Source organism: Mastomys coucha, unplaced genomic scaffold, assembly GCF_008632895.1.
Source record: "Mastomys coucha isolate ucsf_1 unplaced genomic scaffold, UCSF_Mcou_1 pScaffold22, whole genome shotgun sequence".
In the NCBI taxonomy this organism is placed as follows: domain Eukaryota; kingdom Metazoa; phylum Chordata; class Mammalia; order Rodentia; family Muridae; genus Mastomys; species Mastomys coucha.
The window spans coordinates 27,362,462-27,380,934 of NW_022196905.1; the positions used below are offsets into that span (position 1 = coordinate 27,362,462).

The 18,473-nt window shown below is 43.2% G+C and overlaps 1 protein-coding gene across 20 annotated transcripts in view; it reads left to right on the plus strand.

Moving 5' to 3' along the window:
* The window catches only part of Depdc5 (DEP domain containing 5, GATOR1 subcomplex subunit), a 132,532-nt gene that overhangs the window by 110,706 nt on the left and 3,353 nt on the right, over nt 1-18,473 (plus strand). For 17 of the 20 annotated variants that reach the window (XM_031340727.1, XM_031340720.1, XM_031340723.1 and 14 more), the window contains 5 exons: nt 3,065-3,173; nt 5,745-5,972; nt 9,715-9,884; nt 13,706-13,877; nt 16,699-16,759. In XM_031340727.1, the coding sequence (XP_031196587.1) occupies nt 3,065-3,173; nt 5,745-5,972; nt 9,715-9,884; nt 13,706-13,877; nt 16,699-16,759 (740 nt within the window). The remainder of the gene's footprint in view (nt 1-3,064; nt 3,174-5,744; nt 5,973-9,714; nt 9,885-13,705; nt 13,878-16,698; nt 16,760-18,473) is intronic. The other 3 variants (XM_031340736.1, XM_031340737.1, XM_031340729.1) reach the window with 2 other exon arrangements.

Consider the following 18,473-nt stretch of genomic DNA (forward strand, 5'->3'; position numbering starts at 1 on the left):
CTTGATAAAAGAAAGTGATAAATTGGCCTTATAGTTTCAGGTTAAAGTCCATGAAGGTCTGGTCCTATCAAACAAAGCAGGAGCCAGAGAGCACATTAGTGATGAGTCTTTTGAAACCCCAGTCCTTTCCCCTAGTGACACACTTTCCTTCACAAAGCCACATCTCCAGATCTTTCCCAAACAGTTCTACCAACTGGGGCCCAAGTATTCAAATATATGAGCCCATGGGGGCCATTCTCATTCAAACCACCACATTTCTTAATTGTTTATTTCTGGAAGAAGAAAGAATGGGACTTAAAAGAATCCATAGTTTTGTTGTTGTGTGTCTTTTTTTTTTTTTTAATGTTTTGTGTATGTGTACACCAGTAATCTGCATGTCAGATTAGATTCGTATAATTAGATTCCCTCAAACTGGAGTTAAGGGTGATGCTGAGCCTGAGTGTTCTGAGAACTGAGCTGGGGTCCTCTGGAAGACCAGCAAGTGCTCTGAACTACTGAACCAACTCTCTAGCCCTATGTTGTATATATTTTTTTAATTTGAGTATTTTGCTTGCATATGTGTTTATGTACCACATGCAAGCCGGTGCCAGAGAAGGCCAGAAGATGACATCTGATCCTCTGGAACTGGACAGTTGTTAGTTACCATGTGGTTAGTAAGAATTAAACCCTGATCCACTGGAAGAGAAGTCTGTGCTTTTAACCACTGAGACATCTCTCCAGCCCCCATTCTGTTCTGTTCTGTTCTGTTCTGTTCTGTTCTGTTCTGTTCTGTTTTTCAGACAGTCTCTCTCTAGCCCTCACTGTCCTGGAACTCACTGTGTAGACCACACTGTCCTAGAACTCATAGAGATCTACTTGCATCTATCTCCTTAGTTAAAGGCGTTCATCAACATGCCAGATGACTTGTTTTTTAATATAATATGAGTTGAGGTTAATGTCATAGTGCTCCCTTGTCTCAATTATTTCCTAAACTTTCAGTTAACCATGGTAGACTGACTCAAAAATGTTAACTGGAACATTCCAGAAATAATATTTTGAATCATGTTTATTATAACATATGTGGTATATAGTATAGCTCTGTTTTATTATTAATTATCATTAGAATCTTCTATACCTAATTTATAAATTAAAAACAGTTCAGTCAGGCTGGAGAGATGGCTCAGTGGTTAAGAGCACTGACTGCTCTTCTGAAGGTCCTGAGTTCAAATCCCAGCAACCACATGGTGGCTCACAACCATCCGTACCAAGATCTGACACCCTCTTCTGGAGGGTCTGAAGATAGCTATAGTGTACTAACATAAAATAAATAAATCTTTTAAAAAACAAAAACAACAGTTCAATCATTCTTTGATATCTGAGGATAGATTCCAGAGAGATTACCATCAGTATCAAAATCTACAAGCACTCAAGTTCCTTATATTTACAATAGGACATATAGGCCTTCCCATATATTATACACCATTTCTAGGTTATTTAAAACCAAATGTAAGTGTATTACTTAAAGAATGGCAATTGAAGAATCATCTGTGTGTGGTCAGTGCAAATTACTTTTCTCTTTTTTTTCTCACACATTTCTTTTTAAAATTTTTCATTGGTACATACTCATTGTACATGGTAGTAGGTCACATTAAGACATTTTCATATGCCAGGCAGTGATGGTGCATACCTTAATCCCAGCACTTGGAAGGCAGAGGTGGGTGGATCTCTGTGAGTTTGAGGCCAGCCTGCTCTACTGATCACATTCTTCTAGGACAGCCAAGGCTACACAGAAACACTGTCTCAAATAAATGAAAAGGGAAAAAAAGCCATTTTCATAAAGCATATCATATACATTCGGCATATCTCCATCCACACTGCTGCTCTCCCGTTGCCCACTTACCTCTCCTGTCAGTCACCTTTGTTTCCCTAGGACACTTCCTACTTTCACGTCATACATACATGTGTGATTTTACATATTATATAAGATGTCAGAACCTTAATCAAGAGAAAATACAAAACATTTCTTTTATGGTTGGCTTAATTAATATGATTATCTTCAGTTGTGTCAATATAAGTTTATTTTTTTATGGATGAAAAGCAATTCCATTGCATATACATACCACATTTCTTTGTCTACAGGCTGTCTCTCTCTCCACACGTAGTCTCATGAAGTCCTGTTTGTCAGTTGTTGCCATTATTTCCTGAGCCTTATTCAGGAAGTCCTCACCTATGCCTAGATCTTAGGTCTTTTCCCTGCCTCTTTCTCTAAAAGTTTCAGAGTTCCCAGTCTTGCTAATAGGGTCTTGATTCATTGGGAGTTGATTTTTGTTCAGAGTGAGAGACAGGAATATAATTTCATTCTTCTACAGTGGTGATACAAGTTTCCCAGTCCTGTTTGTTGACAACTATCTTCAGTGAGTATGGTGGTCCCTCCAGCACCATTCATTTTGTTCAAGATTACATTGGTTGTCTGTATCCATATGAACTTTAAGATTCTTTTCCTACTTCTGTGAAGAATGACATTGGAACTTCATGGGGATTGTGTTGACTCTATAGATTGCTTTTGGTTAGATAGGTACTTTTCATATTAATCCTACTAATCCATGAACATAGGATTAAAACCCATATAAAGAATGTGACATCTTTCCTCTTTCTGTTTTGTGGAATAGTTTAAGAAGCAGTGGTAAGAAGATGTTAGTGACCCAAGATGACCTTGAAGCCCTTATCTTTCTGCCTCCACCTCCCCAGTGGGATAAAGCGGTGTGCACCACAACTAGTTTTCTTTTGGGGATCTTGGGAGACATTCCCTAAAGAGGAACATACTGCCTAGCAGAATGTTAAACTTACTGAAGTTAGATGGTTATCTACTTGGATGGTTTCTGTGTGTTCAGAATGTTGGATGAAATTCATACATTTTATAACTTAGAACAGGTTCAGCTTCATATAGCACATTGTCTGATGGGGACCAGAGGTGTAAACTCAGTTCTTCAGTTACTTGACTATCTCGACTGCTATGTACATACAAGCAAGGGCTGCCTCTGAGATGTCAGCTGCAGGAATTTCAAGTTTTTATTGTCTTTCCTAGAAAATGCTGGAAGAGCAGCTCATAACACATGCATCTGGAGAAGCATGGCGGACCTTCATCTATGGCTTCTATTTCTACAAGATAGTAATGGACAAAGAACCTGAACGAGGTCAGAGCCAAAGCACATGCAGTTGCCACAGGGGCGAGTACTTTTCATTTCTTTCACATCACAGTGCATATTGAGCTCTGTGTGTGACTTTGAATTTAGAGTTGACACTCTGTTAACTTCTTTCAGCATTTGTATGTATTCTAAGCCTAAGTAAATAACAATGCTGATTTTTCAAAAAGATTTATTTAGGTATTTTTACAAATGTGTGTGTGTGTGTGAGAGAGAGAGAGAAAAAGAGAGAGAGAGAGAGAGAGAGAGAGCGCTCATGCTGCGCACACGTGCACACAAATGCCTGCAATACTGGTAGGTGTATATGTGAAGGCAAGTGCATGAGTTCGGGTGTCCACAGGGGTGAGAGGTGTTGTATTTTTCTGGAGCCAGAGTTACAGGCAGTTGTAGCCATGTAATTTGGGTGCTGGGAACCAAACTGGAGTCTTTTACAAGAGCAGCATGTACTCTTAACTACACAACCATCTCACTAGCCCAGGCAATGTTTTTTTCAGCTACAATATGTTTTTATTGAGGACAGTGTTGGTGAATGATAAACCTAAAAGAGGCCAAGGTACCTGGTTCAGAATTTTTTACAGATCATATTTTGGAGCCTTAGCTCCCACTCTGCCTCCATCCAGCACGGTTGGTTCTGATGATGACATGATAGGCTCCTATGTACTTCCTACTTATTGACCTTCCAGGCCCCACATACTCCTTCCTCCAAGAAGACTACCTAGTCCTACCAAGTATTCCAAGACACATTTTAAAGATTTAATTTTTTCTTTTAATATGTATGAGTACACTGTAGCTGTACAGATGGCCGTGAGCCATCTTGTGGCTGCTGAGAACCTCTGCTTGCTCCTGCCCTGCTTGCTCCGACCTGCTCACTCTGGCGTAATTCACTGTAGCTGTCTTCAGGCACACCAGAAGAGGGCGTTAGATCTCATCACGGTTGGTTGTGAGCCACCATGTGGTTGCTGGGATCCGAACTCAGGACCTTCGCAAGAGCAGTCAGTGCTCTTACCTGCTCAGCCTTCTCGCCAGCCCCCCAAAACACATTTTAAATAAAGTCATTCTTTGGTATCAGAGGAGGATTAGCTCAAGGAACCCATGTCCTCTGAGATTTAAAAAAAAAAAGAAATCACAGATGTTCAAAGCTTGTACATAAAATCACATGGTTTCACATATAACCTGTTTATACTCTCTTGTATTATTTTTAATGATTTATTTTTCCTCTCATCTTTGTGTGTGTGTGTGTGTGTGTGTGTGTGTGTGTGTGTGTGTGTGTGTGTGTGTATGTGTTTGTCCCATGTATTTGCAGGCACCAGTAGGGAACAAAAGATGATGTTCAATCTCCTGGAGCTAGAGTTTTGGGCAGTTAGTTATGAGTCACTGTGTAGATGCTAGGAATTGAACCTGGGTCCTCTGCAAGAACAGCCAGTGCTTTTAACCACTGAGCCATCTCTCTGGCCCCTTCCCTCATATTATTTAAATCATCTCCAAATTATTTATAATAACTAATAATAAAGTACTGCTGTATTGTACTGCATTGTTCAGCAAACAAGAAAAATTTGGTCATATTCAGTGTAAATACTCTCCTGTCCTCCCCCCCGAAATACTTTCCATGTATATGATTGAATCTATAGATGTAGAGCTCATGAGTCCAGGGACTGAATGTGTGCATTTGCTTGTTTATTTTGGTTCTGAGCTGGAACCCAAGGCCTATGCACATGAGGCAAACACTCTGCTTCTTAGCAATGTTGTAGCTCCACCCCTTTTTAATGAAGAAAGAGAGTTCTCCAATGGGGAACAGTTTCTAGCATGAGTTATCTAGCTTGTATAACTCTGGGGGCACCAAGGACTTAGACCAGCCTCCATAGTGTATGAATTTCAGATGCATGGGGACTGGGTGGAAGTGACTTCTTCCATTTGGTAAATCACTTTTCAACTCTGGGTCCTTATGTGATATGGTATAGCCAGAGCCTCTTGGACCATACATGATATGGTATAGCTGGTGCCGTTGACTGTCCACTCTTGTCAAGATAGTGTCTATTTGCCGGGCAGAGGCAGGCGGATTTCTGAGCTCAAGCCCAGCCTGGTCTACAGAGTGAGTTCCTAGACAGCCAGGGCTATACAAAGAAACCCTGTTTTGAAAAAAAGAAAGAAAAGAAAAGATAGTGTCTATTTATATCTTCTAATAGAAAAAGAAAAGAAAACCCCCCAACAGTTTATGTCCTGAAATTATTATGAAACTGATAAGATTGTTTAATTGAATTAAAGCTTACATAGTATAGAATTAGCCTACATAACAAGCCATTCCCAGTATTGAACAGCCACCATCTCCTCCTTGTTAGCTGTCACTGCCCAACCCCTCCATTTGCAGTTACTCTCTGTGGAAGCACAAGTAGCTTTTTTTTTCCTAAATGTGTTATGTGTATAGAGTCATGTAATGCGTAGACTTTACATCTGGTTCCTTTCACTTAGCATGTGTTTTCAAGGTCTGTCTCTATTGTAGCATGTATCAGTTAGAAAATGAGCATTGTGATGAGGGATCCTTTACTTCTCCCTGCATTTTCCCAGTGGCTATGCAGCAGCCCTCTGCCCCCTGGCACACAGCAGGAGTGGATGACTTTGCCAGCTTCCAACGCAAGTGGTTTGAGGTGGCCTTTGTGGCAGAAGAGCTTGTACACTCTGAGATTCCTGCCTTCCTCCTGCCCTGGCTACCCAGCCGGCCAGCCTCTTATGCAAGCAGACACAGCTCCTTTAGCCGAAGTTTTGGAGGGCGGAGCCAGGCAGCTGCACTGTTAGGTAAGTTGTCTTTGGAGTCTGGGAATAGCAGGTAGCTGGGGAAGGTTGGTTGCCAACCCTCTAGCACATACAGGCCCTACAAGAAAACTGTGGGGGAGGAGTGCATGTGTGTGTGTGTGTGTGTGTGTGTGTGTGTGTGTGTGTGTGTGTCACTGTGTGTGTGTGTGTCACTGTGTGGACCTCTCTTTGAGGCTGGCCTATAATAAACAAAGATCTACTTTCCTCTACTGGATTTAAAGCAGAGGTTCTCAACCTGTGGGTCATAGCCCCTTTAGAGGTCAAATGACTTTTTCAGAGGGGTTGCCTAAGACCACTGAAAAACACAAATATTTACACTACAATTCATAGCTAGCAAAATTAGTTATGAAGTTGCAATGAAAATAATTTATGATTGGAGGTCACCACAATATAAAGAACTAACTGTATTAAAGGATCATAGCATTAGGAAGGTTGAGAACCATAGGTTAAAAGCATGTGCCATCTTGCCAAACAAGAAAAAAATATGTCTCTAAGTATGGCTGGATGCGGTAAGTTCATCTTTTCATCCTAGCACTTGGGAGGAAGAGGCAAGAGACTCTCTGAATTCAAGGACAACCAGGAATATATAGGTCTCAAAACACACACAAAAAAAAAAAAGAAAGAAAGAAAGAAGAAAGAAAAAAAAGAAAAAGAAAAAAGGAATTTCTTTCTGGCCAGACGAAATTGGTGGTACATATCCATAATCCTAGCACTTGGGAGCCAGAAGCAGAGCAGGAATTGTGAATTTGAAGCCAGCCCAGCCTGCATAGTGAGGCCCTGTCTCAGAAACCTAACCAATTTATTTATTTGCTAAAGAAATAATATATAACTTCAACACTTGAATAGTTCCCCAGGAAAAAACCCAAGATGATTTACAGAAGAGAAAGACCAGAGTTTCACTAATGCCTTTGATTTGATTGGGTTTTTGTTTGTTCTACTGTTTAGGGATGACTTTTTGTTTGCTTGCTTGTTCCTTTTTTAAAACTTCTGATGCTCGTTTAGAAGTAGCAGCAGAAAGCTCTTTTGAAATGCTTAATGTTGATGCGTGGACCCTTGGCTTGGCCTGTGGCGACTCCCACTTCCCCATTCTTATTTAAGTCACTGAGCTGGGATGCTGCGAAGGCATCGGAGTCTGGAAGAAATACACCACATGCCTTCTGCCAGAGCACAGCCTTCTAGTTTTCTGTGACAGTCTGTTAGATCTTGGAGTCAGGAGAGACTGTTGCATTCTTCTGTCCAAACTTTCCCCAAAGCATTCCTGGTGAATATAAATGGAGCTAGCTAGCTTCTTTTTTAAAATTCCCTTCAACCTGTTGAGACCTGCTCCATTGTGAGGCAGCTCCGGTTAAGAGGCTGAGCTTCAGTGTTCTCTCTCCTCTGGTAATACTGACCTGCTCTTTAGGTCATTAATAACTCCCTAGAATGCTGAGCTTGTTTCTCCTCTGGTCTTGTGCATATCGATTAGACTTCCCATGTATGAAGCTGCAGCTTTGTCCATACTGAAAGCCTGCTAGAAGCATCTGTATTTGTCAAGTCTTACTCTGGAAGTACAAAGCCAGTGCTAGAACAATTACTGCTTGGCTGACTAGCACATTTCCTTGGGTGGTCCCTAGACTCACCTATTCTGCATTTAACAGACCTGATCATAGAAGAGAGATGTTGGAAGTCACTGCTGGTGTTTATCCCTTGCCTTTGGTTTTGTGACAGGCTTTCTGAATCTGGAGGAGTATACTCATAGTGTGCTAGCCCAGAGAACACAGCTTTCTTTGGTGTGGAGTATTGAGTAAATTGCTCCTGAGAGTGTCATAAAGCAGGAACATGAAGCCCAGACAGAATCTCGCTTTAATGAACATTTTAGTATTAGAGTGAACAAGTAGGTACCAAATGTGCCTCAAGTGCTCAAAAAGCCACAGATAGGCCTCACTTTGAACATTAGTGAGGCTCATGTCATAAAGTAGAAGGAAAGCATAATGTGACAGGGAAAAGAAGAGACACAAAGTGGCCAGCAGAGAAGACAAGTGAGGGAGCATTATAAACCTTTCTGAGCCACGTGTTTCTTGGCCGGGCTGCCATATCAGTTTGCAGACAAGGAATTGTACCAGGAGGCATGAAGTAGAGTTTTCAGAGACACATGCCTGTGGCTAGAATTGCAGAAGCTTGGCTCTTTCAGCTCCAGATTAAGAACTTTGTCCATTCTGCATGCTCTAGTACTGGGAGAATGTCAGTTTTTTTGAACATCATTCACTACCCAGCTTAGTGCTCTGTCTTCTAGCAGCAGCATTAAACTTGTTGATACAGGAGCCACTCACAGCTTCTACCTGCAGATTCCAGATGCAAGCTGGCTCTTTCAGATAAAGGAAAACCACGAGGAGGAGAGATAGGAGAGATTTATAGAAAACCTAAGTAAGCTGGGTGTGGTTATTGTCCATGGAGGCCAAAGCCCTGATGTACGTGGCTTCATTATGAGGGTTCATTTCCTGAGGAAATACTATAGAACCTGAGAAATACCTTCCTGAGCTAAAACCGGAAAAGTAATGCTTCTTCCTCACTAGTCTGGGCAGTTTTCCCTTTTACCTGTTGTGGGTCCCTGAATTCTGAAGCTCTGCGCACAGCCTGGTTGAGTTTCAGTGTTTGTGACAATGGTTAAGATAGCATGCCTCTCCCATAAGAGAAAGGAATGGATTGGCCTAAGAGTCAAACTGCAGCATAACTGGATAAACCTAGCTTATATCTGCCCCTCCTTATAAATAGAGGCCACAAGATAACACTGGGTGTCCTGTATCACTGTATGCCTTCTCAGTCCTTTGAGGCAGAGTCTCTCCCTGGGGCTTGTATTTTCTCAGCTAGGCTGGAAGCCAGCAAGCTTCAGTGATCCTCCTATCTCTGCCTCCTTTAGAGCTGTGGTTACAAGTGCATGAGACACCTGGCTTCTTTGTGGGCACTAGGGCCTGAACTCGGCTTCATTGATTGTGCAATAGGCACTCTTAAGTGATTAGCTATTTCTCCAGCCCCCAGATTTTGTTTTGTAAGACAGGGTCTCACTATATAGCAACAGTGTCCTCTAACTTACATTCCTCCTGCCTTGGACTTTTGAATGCTAGTGTTATAGATTTAAGCTACCATGTGTGGCTATAATCACTAATTTTCTTAAATGGAATTTTAGCTCTCCAACACAGTTAAACAAAGAATTCCCATCGATTCCCCTGCCCCTCCTACACTCAGTCTCCTTCATTGTCAACTCCCATCAGATGACATTTGCTCTGATCCACGAACCTACATGGATGTACTTTCATCACCCCAAATCCATGATTTCTATGAGGGGTTTACTCTTGGTATTGTGCATGCTGTGGGTTTGTATAAATTTACAATGCTGTGTTTTCTGTCATAGCAACATAAGAGTCACTTATTACCCTAAAATTTCATCTGTTCTTACAAAGTTTTATTGGAACATAGCTAAAGCCATTCTCTTATGTGGTGTCTATGGGGCTTTTGCCCTACTGCTCACAGACAGCTCAGAATGCCTGAAATATTTATTATCTAACAGCAAGCAGAACAAGTTTTTTCTAGACCCCTGGGCTGTTGACTAGTGATTTCCAAAGACAGGAGCCTCTGTTGGACACTTGTGCAATTTCATACTTACGGTACTTATTGTCCACTCTTCTCCATTACCCCACTCCTGTACCTCTTTCTCTGTGTCCCCACACCCTGCTGTGTGATGACACAGCTGCCACTGTCCCAGAGCAGAGGACTGTGACCCTGGATGTTGATGTGAACAACCGAACAGACAGGCTGGAGTGGTGCAGCTGTTACTACCATGGAAACTTCTCTCTCAACGCCGCCTTTGAGATCAAGCTACACTGGATGGCAGTGACTGCCACAGTACTGTTTGAGATGGTGAGATCATTACCTTACTTTAAGGCAAGGAAGTACTTTGTAGAGGTTCCTTCACATAGCCTGTTGACCTGTAGGGATAGCCTTAAAATGTTCAACACAGAAAAGTTCAGAGTATAGACTAGTGTTTCTTAACCTTGACAGTACTGACGCAGGGCCAGATAATTATCTACTGTGAGTGGCTGTGTAGGTTGTTGAACAGCATTCTGGCCTCTACCTATTAAATGCCAGTAACACACCCCTAACTGTGCTAACCAAAACTTGGAATCACTGGTCCAGAGGGAAAAGCAAATCTCCATCTCCCCTGTGTGTCCTGGGACTTCCATCTAAAAGCAGCCATCACTGTCACCATGTTTAAAACGCTTTCAGGGAGATTCTGTGTATCTACAAAATGGGGATGGGAGGCTGGCCAAGGTGGCTCATGCCTAAAAAAAATCTCAGCAAAAGAATCATCACAAGGTCAAGGCCACTTAGCTACATAGTGAGTTCCAGATCGTCCTGGAATACAGAGTAAGAATACACGTATGCTCACATGCTGGATACATACTATTTACATTTGTTTTTGCTCTTACCTGTATATCTTCCATACCAACACAAATCAATCTGCCTTGTTTTTTTATTTGTTGGGTTTATTTATTTATTTGCCGCATTGTTTTTAATGGCTCCAGAATATTCTAGTATTTATTTATTCCACTTTACCTCACCAATTCCCAGTTAGTTAATATCACTGGTTTTAACTTAACATTCCTCAAACAAGGGTTAATTTTGTCTTCTGGGGGCATTTGGCAGTATCTGCAGATATTTTTGCCAGCTCCACACAGGGGAGCATTGGTTATATTTTTAGCATTTGATAGACAGTAACCAAAGTTATCAGTGTTAATGAGCAAGTTCCTCAAAGAAGTAACTGACTCACAGTGTCACAAGTGCTAGGGTTAGGGAGCCTTGCTGAATGGTCTTCTTACCTGTCTTTCCCCCTGCTTCTCTATCTTGACCTGCCTGTGAATCCCGTGCTATGAATCCAGCCCACACCACTGCCCACCCCCAGCCTCAGCACTATAAAATAAGCAAGCTCTCCTTAGTCAGGCTGGGAGGATCTTCTCAGAGGCCCCCTTAGCCATCACCACACTCTGCTTCTCCTTTTATGCACAAAAGAAATATTTTCATGCATCACTTGAGTCCCACTGTCCTCTAATATCAGCCCAAGCATTTCACCACATAGCTAAGAACAGCTGGGAAGTAAAAAGAATTATTTAGTGAATGCTGAGGGATCCCTTGAGAGAAGTAAGTGCAGTACAGGAGAGAGTTTTCATGAGTTTATAATCTGAGCCTGGTGGTGTTAACACACATCTATAATCCCACATTCGGGAGGCAGAGGCAGGTGGATCTCTCTGAATTTGAGGACTTTCTAGTCTACATAGTGAGTTCCAGGACAGCCAGGACTATACAGAGAAAGTCTTGGGAGAAAGTTTGTAACCCTAATTTTGTCTTATAAAACATGGAGTCTTGGGGATGTTCTGTTAGCTGTTTCTTTCTTTTTTTTTTTTTTTTAACATTTATTTATTGTTATATGTAAGTACAATGTAGCTGTCCTCAGGCACACCAGAAGAGGGCGTCAGATCTCATTATGGATAGTTGTGAACCACCATGTGGTTGCTGGGATTTGAACTCAGGACCTTTGGAAGAGCAGTCAGTGCTCTTAACCGCTGAGCCATCTCTCCAGCCCCCTGTTAGCTGTTTCTTAGGCTTAGACTTTTTTGTATGCGTTAGTATCTTCAAGGACTGACTCCTTCCTTGGAAAGGTATGTATCCAAAGAGCATCCATAAGATCCAAGTAAGGGGGCAGAGTATCTAGGGAGATGAGTGGCTCAATAAAGTCTTTAATTGTACAAGATTGAGGATGCTCAGATCCCAGCACCTACTTTCAAAAGCCAGACATAATGGCAAGTGCCTATAACACTAGGGCTGGGGGTGACACAGACAGGTGGAGCTCAGGGGCCAGCCAGCTTAACCAAAATGACAAGCCTCAGAATATTTGCTTGCTGCCAAGGCTGGCAACCTGGGCCCTACATGATGAAAAGAGAATTGACTATCACAAGTCCTACCCCCTTCCTCCCTCCCTCTCTCTCTCTCTTTCTCTCTCTCTGCTCTTTCTCTCATAAACAAATAAACAAGATGGTAGAACTGGGGAGATGGTGCAGTGGATAAAGCACAAGCATGAGGACCTGAATGTGAATCCCCAGGATCCACGTAATGCCAGGCATGGCAGCACCTGTCTGTATCCTAGCATAGGCACAGAATCCCCAGAAGGGTTTATGTAGCAGTAAGCAACAAGAGACCCTGTCTCAAGCAAGGTGGACGTTGGGGGTCTGGGGGGACAGTGGGAAGCAACACCCAGTCTTGTTCCCTGACCTTTACACATGCATGATGTGTGTACACCAGCACTCACATACACATACAAACACACTTGTATCATGTACATACAAAATAAAGTAGAGAATGGTAGAGAAAACACCTAGCCTCGACCTTGACCTGTCTTTTGTGCACACACCAAAGGTCCAAATCTTGGATACCTGCTGCTAGTCATGGTGGCATGCATCTGTAATCCCAGATGTGAAGGAAAAGCAGAAGGTTCCAAATTCCAGACCATCATAGGCTCCATAGCCAGACCATGGCTCAAAAACACAACAAAAATGGGAAAGAAAGACTATTAGGTGCTCATCTTGCTCAGTTCACCTTGTGGAGAACACCAGCTCTTCCCCAACAGGTTGACAGTGGGATGATTGTATCTCAAAACAACATGCCTGCAGCACTCACGCCTATGTTGTTGTAGACAGGCAGGAAAAACATTCAGTTTTCATATCTATTCATATAAAACTAGTGAAAGCAGCTAATGCATTTATCATAGCATTTTGGTTTGGTTTGGGGTGTTTTGTTTTTGCTTAGTTGTTGTTTGTTGTTTTTATTGTTGTTTAACTTATCTCTATGTATGTGGATCATGGTTTATGAAGGTTAGGGGACAAGTTGAGGGAGTTGGTTCTCTCTCTCCATTATGTGGGTTCCAGGGAGATAAAACGTAAGTTGTCAGAATTGATGGCAAGTGCCTTTACCAAACACTGAGCCATCTCACCAGCCAGCCAGTTTGGGGTTTGTTTGTTTATTTGTTCATTTGTTTTTAACTATCCATCAGTTTTATGTTTCTTGTTTCTTTTTTTCTCAAGACAGGGTTTCTTTGTATAGCCCTGGCTGTCCTGGCTGTCCTCGAACTCAGAAATCCATCTGTCTCTGTCTCCCAAGTGCTGGGATTAAAGGCATGCACCACCGCTGCCCGGCCAGTTTTATGTTTCTTAAAACATATTTCAAAAAACTTACATAGTCACCTAAGGGGCTGTGTCGTTGGAATTACAGAAGTCTAGCTTTCACGAAGATAGTTTTTGGGAGTTCCCCAGAGTGTGTTCTGTATATGAGAGTTGATCACTTTGTCTAGAATCCACTATACTCGTCTTCCACCCTACATCAGCCAGAGTGGGTTATTTGATACACTGGATGTAGTACACAATAAAGCTAGAAGTGTTCAGCCTTTGTCACGTGACCTTCCTTGCAAAAGAAACTGAAGGTCAGAAGTTTGGGCTATAAAGAGGAGTGAGTGTGCACAGTCATCGGGAAGCATACTTTTTCCTGACCAGGACGGTTGGAGCCAGAGGACATGAATAAGTAAACATGGTAATCAATATGTATGCTGTTGCTGCAGGTCTGCTCTGTAGAATCAGGTATTCTCTCTGATCTAAAAAAACCCAGAGATGATGCTGTTTTGTACTTTCTTTCAGGTCCAAGGTTGGCATCGAAAAGCTACCTCCTGTGGCTTCTTGTTGGTCCCAGTTTTGGAGGGTCCTTTTGCACTGCCCAGTTACCTGTATGGCGATCCCCTGAGGGCCCAGCTCTTCATCCCGCTCAACCTCGGCTGCTTGCTCAAGGAGGGCAGCGAACACCTGTTCGATAGTAAGAGCTGCTCCCCACTGCAGGGTCTAGCTCACTGAGTCAGCCTGCTTCCAAAAGCACCCTCTCCTGTGTTCTCTCATGAGTAGAGTCTAGATGGAAAACAAGTGAGCAGTGGGATGAGAGAAGGGAGGGAGGAAGATGCTTCTATGAACTGTCCAGTGAACAGATACCTAAGGAAACAGCAGAACTACAGACTGCTAGAGAGAGCTATTCTACAGGGGCAAAATAATCTGGGTTGCCGTCCTAGATTTTTTTTTTTTTTTAAATTTCATTTTATTTGTGTGAGTATTTTGCCTGCGTTTCTGTCTATGTATCACACATGTACCTGGTGCCCACAGAGGCCAGAAGAGGAAGTTAGATCTCCTGGAGCTAAAGTTCTGGATGATTGTTAGCCACCACCGGGGTGTTAGAAACCAAACTTATGTCTTCTATAAGAGGCACCCACTGAGCTGCCTCTCCAGCCCTTGTGTTGGATTTTATTAGTGACTGGCTAATCTGGGACAGATCACTCAATGCTTCTGAACTTTGAATTTCTCTTGCATGGATTGGCTAGAGCTACTTTGCCAGCTATGCAAGGCCAGTGTGAAGCAAGGTAGATGGGAGAGGCGATTGTGCCTGTCCATCTTACACCATTGCTGTGTCCTGTGTGCTCCCAGTCACCTGATTTGCCTGCAATGCTTGCTTGCATTTGAGGAGAGCCTTTTGCATGCTAGTCCATGCAATAAGGCCTTAGAAAGACCATCAAAAGCAAAACAGGAAGTGGTGTCCTCTTGTGGAAAGTTGCAACAGGCTTTGTAATTCCTGGACTCCCTGCATGTGTCTCCAGTGCTGTATCTCAAGGACTCCCTTCATTATGTGGGTTCCAGGGAGATAAAATGTAGGTTGTTATTAGAGAGCCCTTCCTTCTGTCAGAAAAGGTCTGTCACAACAGACCACACCAATGTGCATTTTACCCACACCATCTCCCAACCTGTACCTCCCACTGCTATCACCAAGCACAAGTGCAGATGAGTTCATAAATAGCTCCTAAAAAGCTTTCCATGAGTACAAGATGACATTTTCAAAAGCAAGAAGCTGGAGTTGATGCTAATGTATCAGGCGGATAGCAAGATTAGAAATGTGAAAGACACAATTCTGATGTAAGAGAAATATTTTCTTCCCACTCCCTTGTAAGTTTGTGTGACGCTAAATGGCAGAGGGTGAGGAGGGCTTACTAGAGGGCAGGCAAAACCTACTAATCTTGTGATTTTATGACAGGCTGCCTGCTAGTTCCAACAGTCTGTACTCTCTGCTTACAACTTAGCAGACATTTTTGTACCTGAGCCCTGCAGAGTTCCTCTGCGTTGGAGGCCAGAGATCCTGAGCTGCACAGGGCTGAGAGAGGACCATTTATGCAGGCCTGAAATGTGAATGATATGCTCCTCCCAGAAGGTTAAGCCAAGCAGCTCACTTCAATGTTGTTAGTATCTTGAAGGACTACAGTTACCTTACAACATCTAAAGATGCCCTCACTGTAACAGGATTGCTCGAAGGCATTGTAGCTGATGGTATCCCTGCCAGTTCTGACCTGGTCTTCTAAACCATCAACCTTAGCTGGTTACAACGGTTACAGGAAGTCCTAATTTAAAGGAATAATGACCCAAATCTAAAATTCAATTTTCTAGATCAAGTGCCTCTCTTCTTCTTCTTTTCTCTACTTCTTATAACAATGAGTATGCACCTTAAAATCTGGAACAAATGTGGTTGGTATATATGTGTATATATGTGAGTGAGTGAGTGTGTGTGTGTGTGTGTCTGTATGTATCTTATATGTGAGTGTGTGTGTGTGTGTGTGCATTTGAGTGGGAGGGAGATGTCTCCCATCTATTTTAAAGAAAGTTCTAGTTATGGACAGAGTAACAAAGCCACTCCATCCCTAGTTCTTGAGATGTCTCTACTGTTGTTGCCAGGACCCTCAAAACCTCCATCCATCTAGCTCTGCTTCCTGTTGCTATGTGACAGAGTGTTCAGCTTTCCATCCATCCAGCTCTGCTTCCTGTTGCTATGTAACAGAGTGCTCGGCTTTCCATCCATCCAGCTCTGCTTCCTGTTGCTATGTGACAGTGCTTGGCCTTCCCACCTGCTTTCTGCTTTGGTCCTCAGCAGCTGCCCTATGGAGGAAGGAGGCTGGAGCAATTCAGTGGTGACGGTGATGGAGAAGCAAATTCTCCTGCACTGCTCGCCTCCCCTTCAAATCTGATGACTTCTTGAGAATTCCTTTTATATTTACTTGCTTCAATTTTGTTACCCATAAAATAGAGCTTTGTCTTTCTTTAAAAGGAAAATGGAAAGTTAGTGATGTTGGAAATGGGGGGAGTGAGTGTTATTTTCAGAAGCACCTAATGTACACTTCAGATTTGTGTTTTAATGTACTTTCAGACCAGGTTTCATGGTACACACCTATAAGTAAGTAGGAAGATCAGGGATTCAAAGCCATCTGACCACGTAGAGGTTGAAGCCAGCCTGGGCTGTGTAAGACCCTGTGTCAGAAACAAATAATAAACAAAAAATTACTGGACTTGCCTCAGCTTGAGAATTAAGACATTAGCATAAGCCTCATTGAATTCTGAAGGTCACATTGGCTCCTGAGGACCCCACCTTTCTAGACTGTGGAGGAACTTGGAGAGGGATTATGGAGTACACAGCTGTCATTTCTATAGCTAGGTGGGGTCTAAAGTTCAGATCCACAAGACAGGAACTGTCAAGAGCAATGAAGAGAACAGTGTGAGTCTATTATAGACCTTGTGATCACAGCTCAGCGTTTATTCCTTATTCCTTTCAGGCTTTGAACCAGAGACATACTGGGATCGAATGCACCTTTTCCAGGAAGCCATTGCACACAGGTTTGTCCACTAGCAAGAAGGAACAATGACCAAATCAGTATTTTTCTCCACTAGAAGTTACTAAAGTAAAACCTAGTGCATTCTGTTCCGGAGGAAAAGGATCTGTCCTTCTACAGCAGTGGTTCTCCCCCTTCCTGATGTTGTGACCCTTCAGTACAGTTCCTCATGTTGTGCTGACCCCCAGCCATAACATTGTTTTGTACTTCACAACTGTAACTTTGCTACTATTATGTATGAATCCTAATGCAGGGTATCTGATGTGCAACCCCTGTAAAAGAGGCCGATCTCCAAGGGGCTGAGAACTGTTGCTCTGTTCAGACACAGAGAGAACACTGCCCTACAATCTGTGGCTTTTGTCTGCAGACTCCTTGCTCGGTTCTTTGTAAGTAGCCTACAAAGAACCCAGTTATGCTATGGAGTAGACAGGTGAAGGGAAACATTAAAAGAGGTGTCAGTAAACCTTCCCTAGGTTTTAGGAAGACAATGGGCGGTTTAAAAACAATGGATGAAAGTAGATATTTCTTGGCACATGACTGTGTACCAGGTAAGCCTTCCCTGGGCCCCTCTGATTCCCTTTTGTCTTCACCAGTGCAGCAGACCCCTGCGTTGTTTCCAAGGGTCACCCAGCTGGTGTCCACTTGCTACTTATTCCTGTGCTGAAACAAAGCCCCTCTCACTGTTTCAGCTACCCTCTGCTTGAAGCACCTTCTTTTCATCCTCCTATTGTCTTACATCTTCAGTGCTAACACCTGCACCCTGGTGTTCCCCGTATCCACCATAGATTCAAGGCCACAGGTCTCTAACTTCTCACCTAAGCTTGCTTTTCCCTACCTTACACCTTACTCTAAGATCTGAATGGTATGTATGTGTTCAGAGAAGGGTGTGGAGTGAGTGCTGTGGTAACTCATTTCCTACTACGGCTAAAGGGGAGGGAGGAGGAGCGGGGGGAGGGGGGAGAGGAGCGGGGCGGGGGGGGGGGGGGGGGGGGGGGGGGGGGGAGAGCAAGCACAGCAGTCATTGGGAAAAGACCTTGCTCTAGGAGGCAGATTTGTCTGCTCCACCTCCACCTCTACCTCCCCCTCCACTCACACTGCCTAGAAACTGTAGAAGCCCCATGGCAAGTCTTACAGCCTAGCCTTCCTTTTCTCACCCCTCTGGGGCTTGCTGGGCTCAGCTGGTAAATCTGTAAGAAACAGTACTTATTAGGATGCCCCAGCTAAAGCACAGCTGGTGAGCCTCTTCTTAACCAGTCACTACACATTTTGACTAGGTGTCTCCTGGATTTGACCTTCACTGGCCAAATCTGCTTTTTTTCTTCACCTTATCTTGTTCTCTAATCCTCTCAACACAGGTCCTGGGGTATTTTCTCTAACTGTTGTTGCCTTTTACTCTTCAACCTCTTTTCTGCAGCAGACTCTGCTGTGTATCACCCTTTGCCTAAGCCCCACCTCCTCTGTGTCTGTCATTGTCTCCCTCTACCAGGGACTTTCAGGTCCCTCTATTTTGAGTCGTTTCCCCCCACCCCCACCTCCCCCCACCCCTGTCTCTCTCTCCTCCTTACAGGGGTGTACTGTGTAGTTCAGGATGGCTTTGAACTCACAGTTCTCCTGTCTCTGGCTCCAAGTGTTAAGATTACAGGATACTCCAGCATAACTTTCTTCTTCTTTTAAAAACTGTCAATCTAGAGTGCTTTAGGAGGGCAGAAGTTTGATTT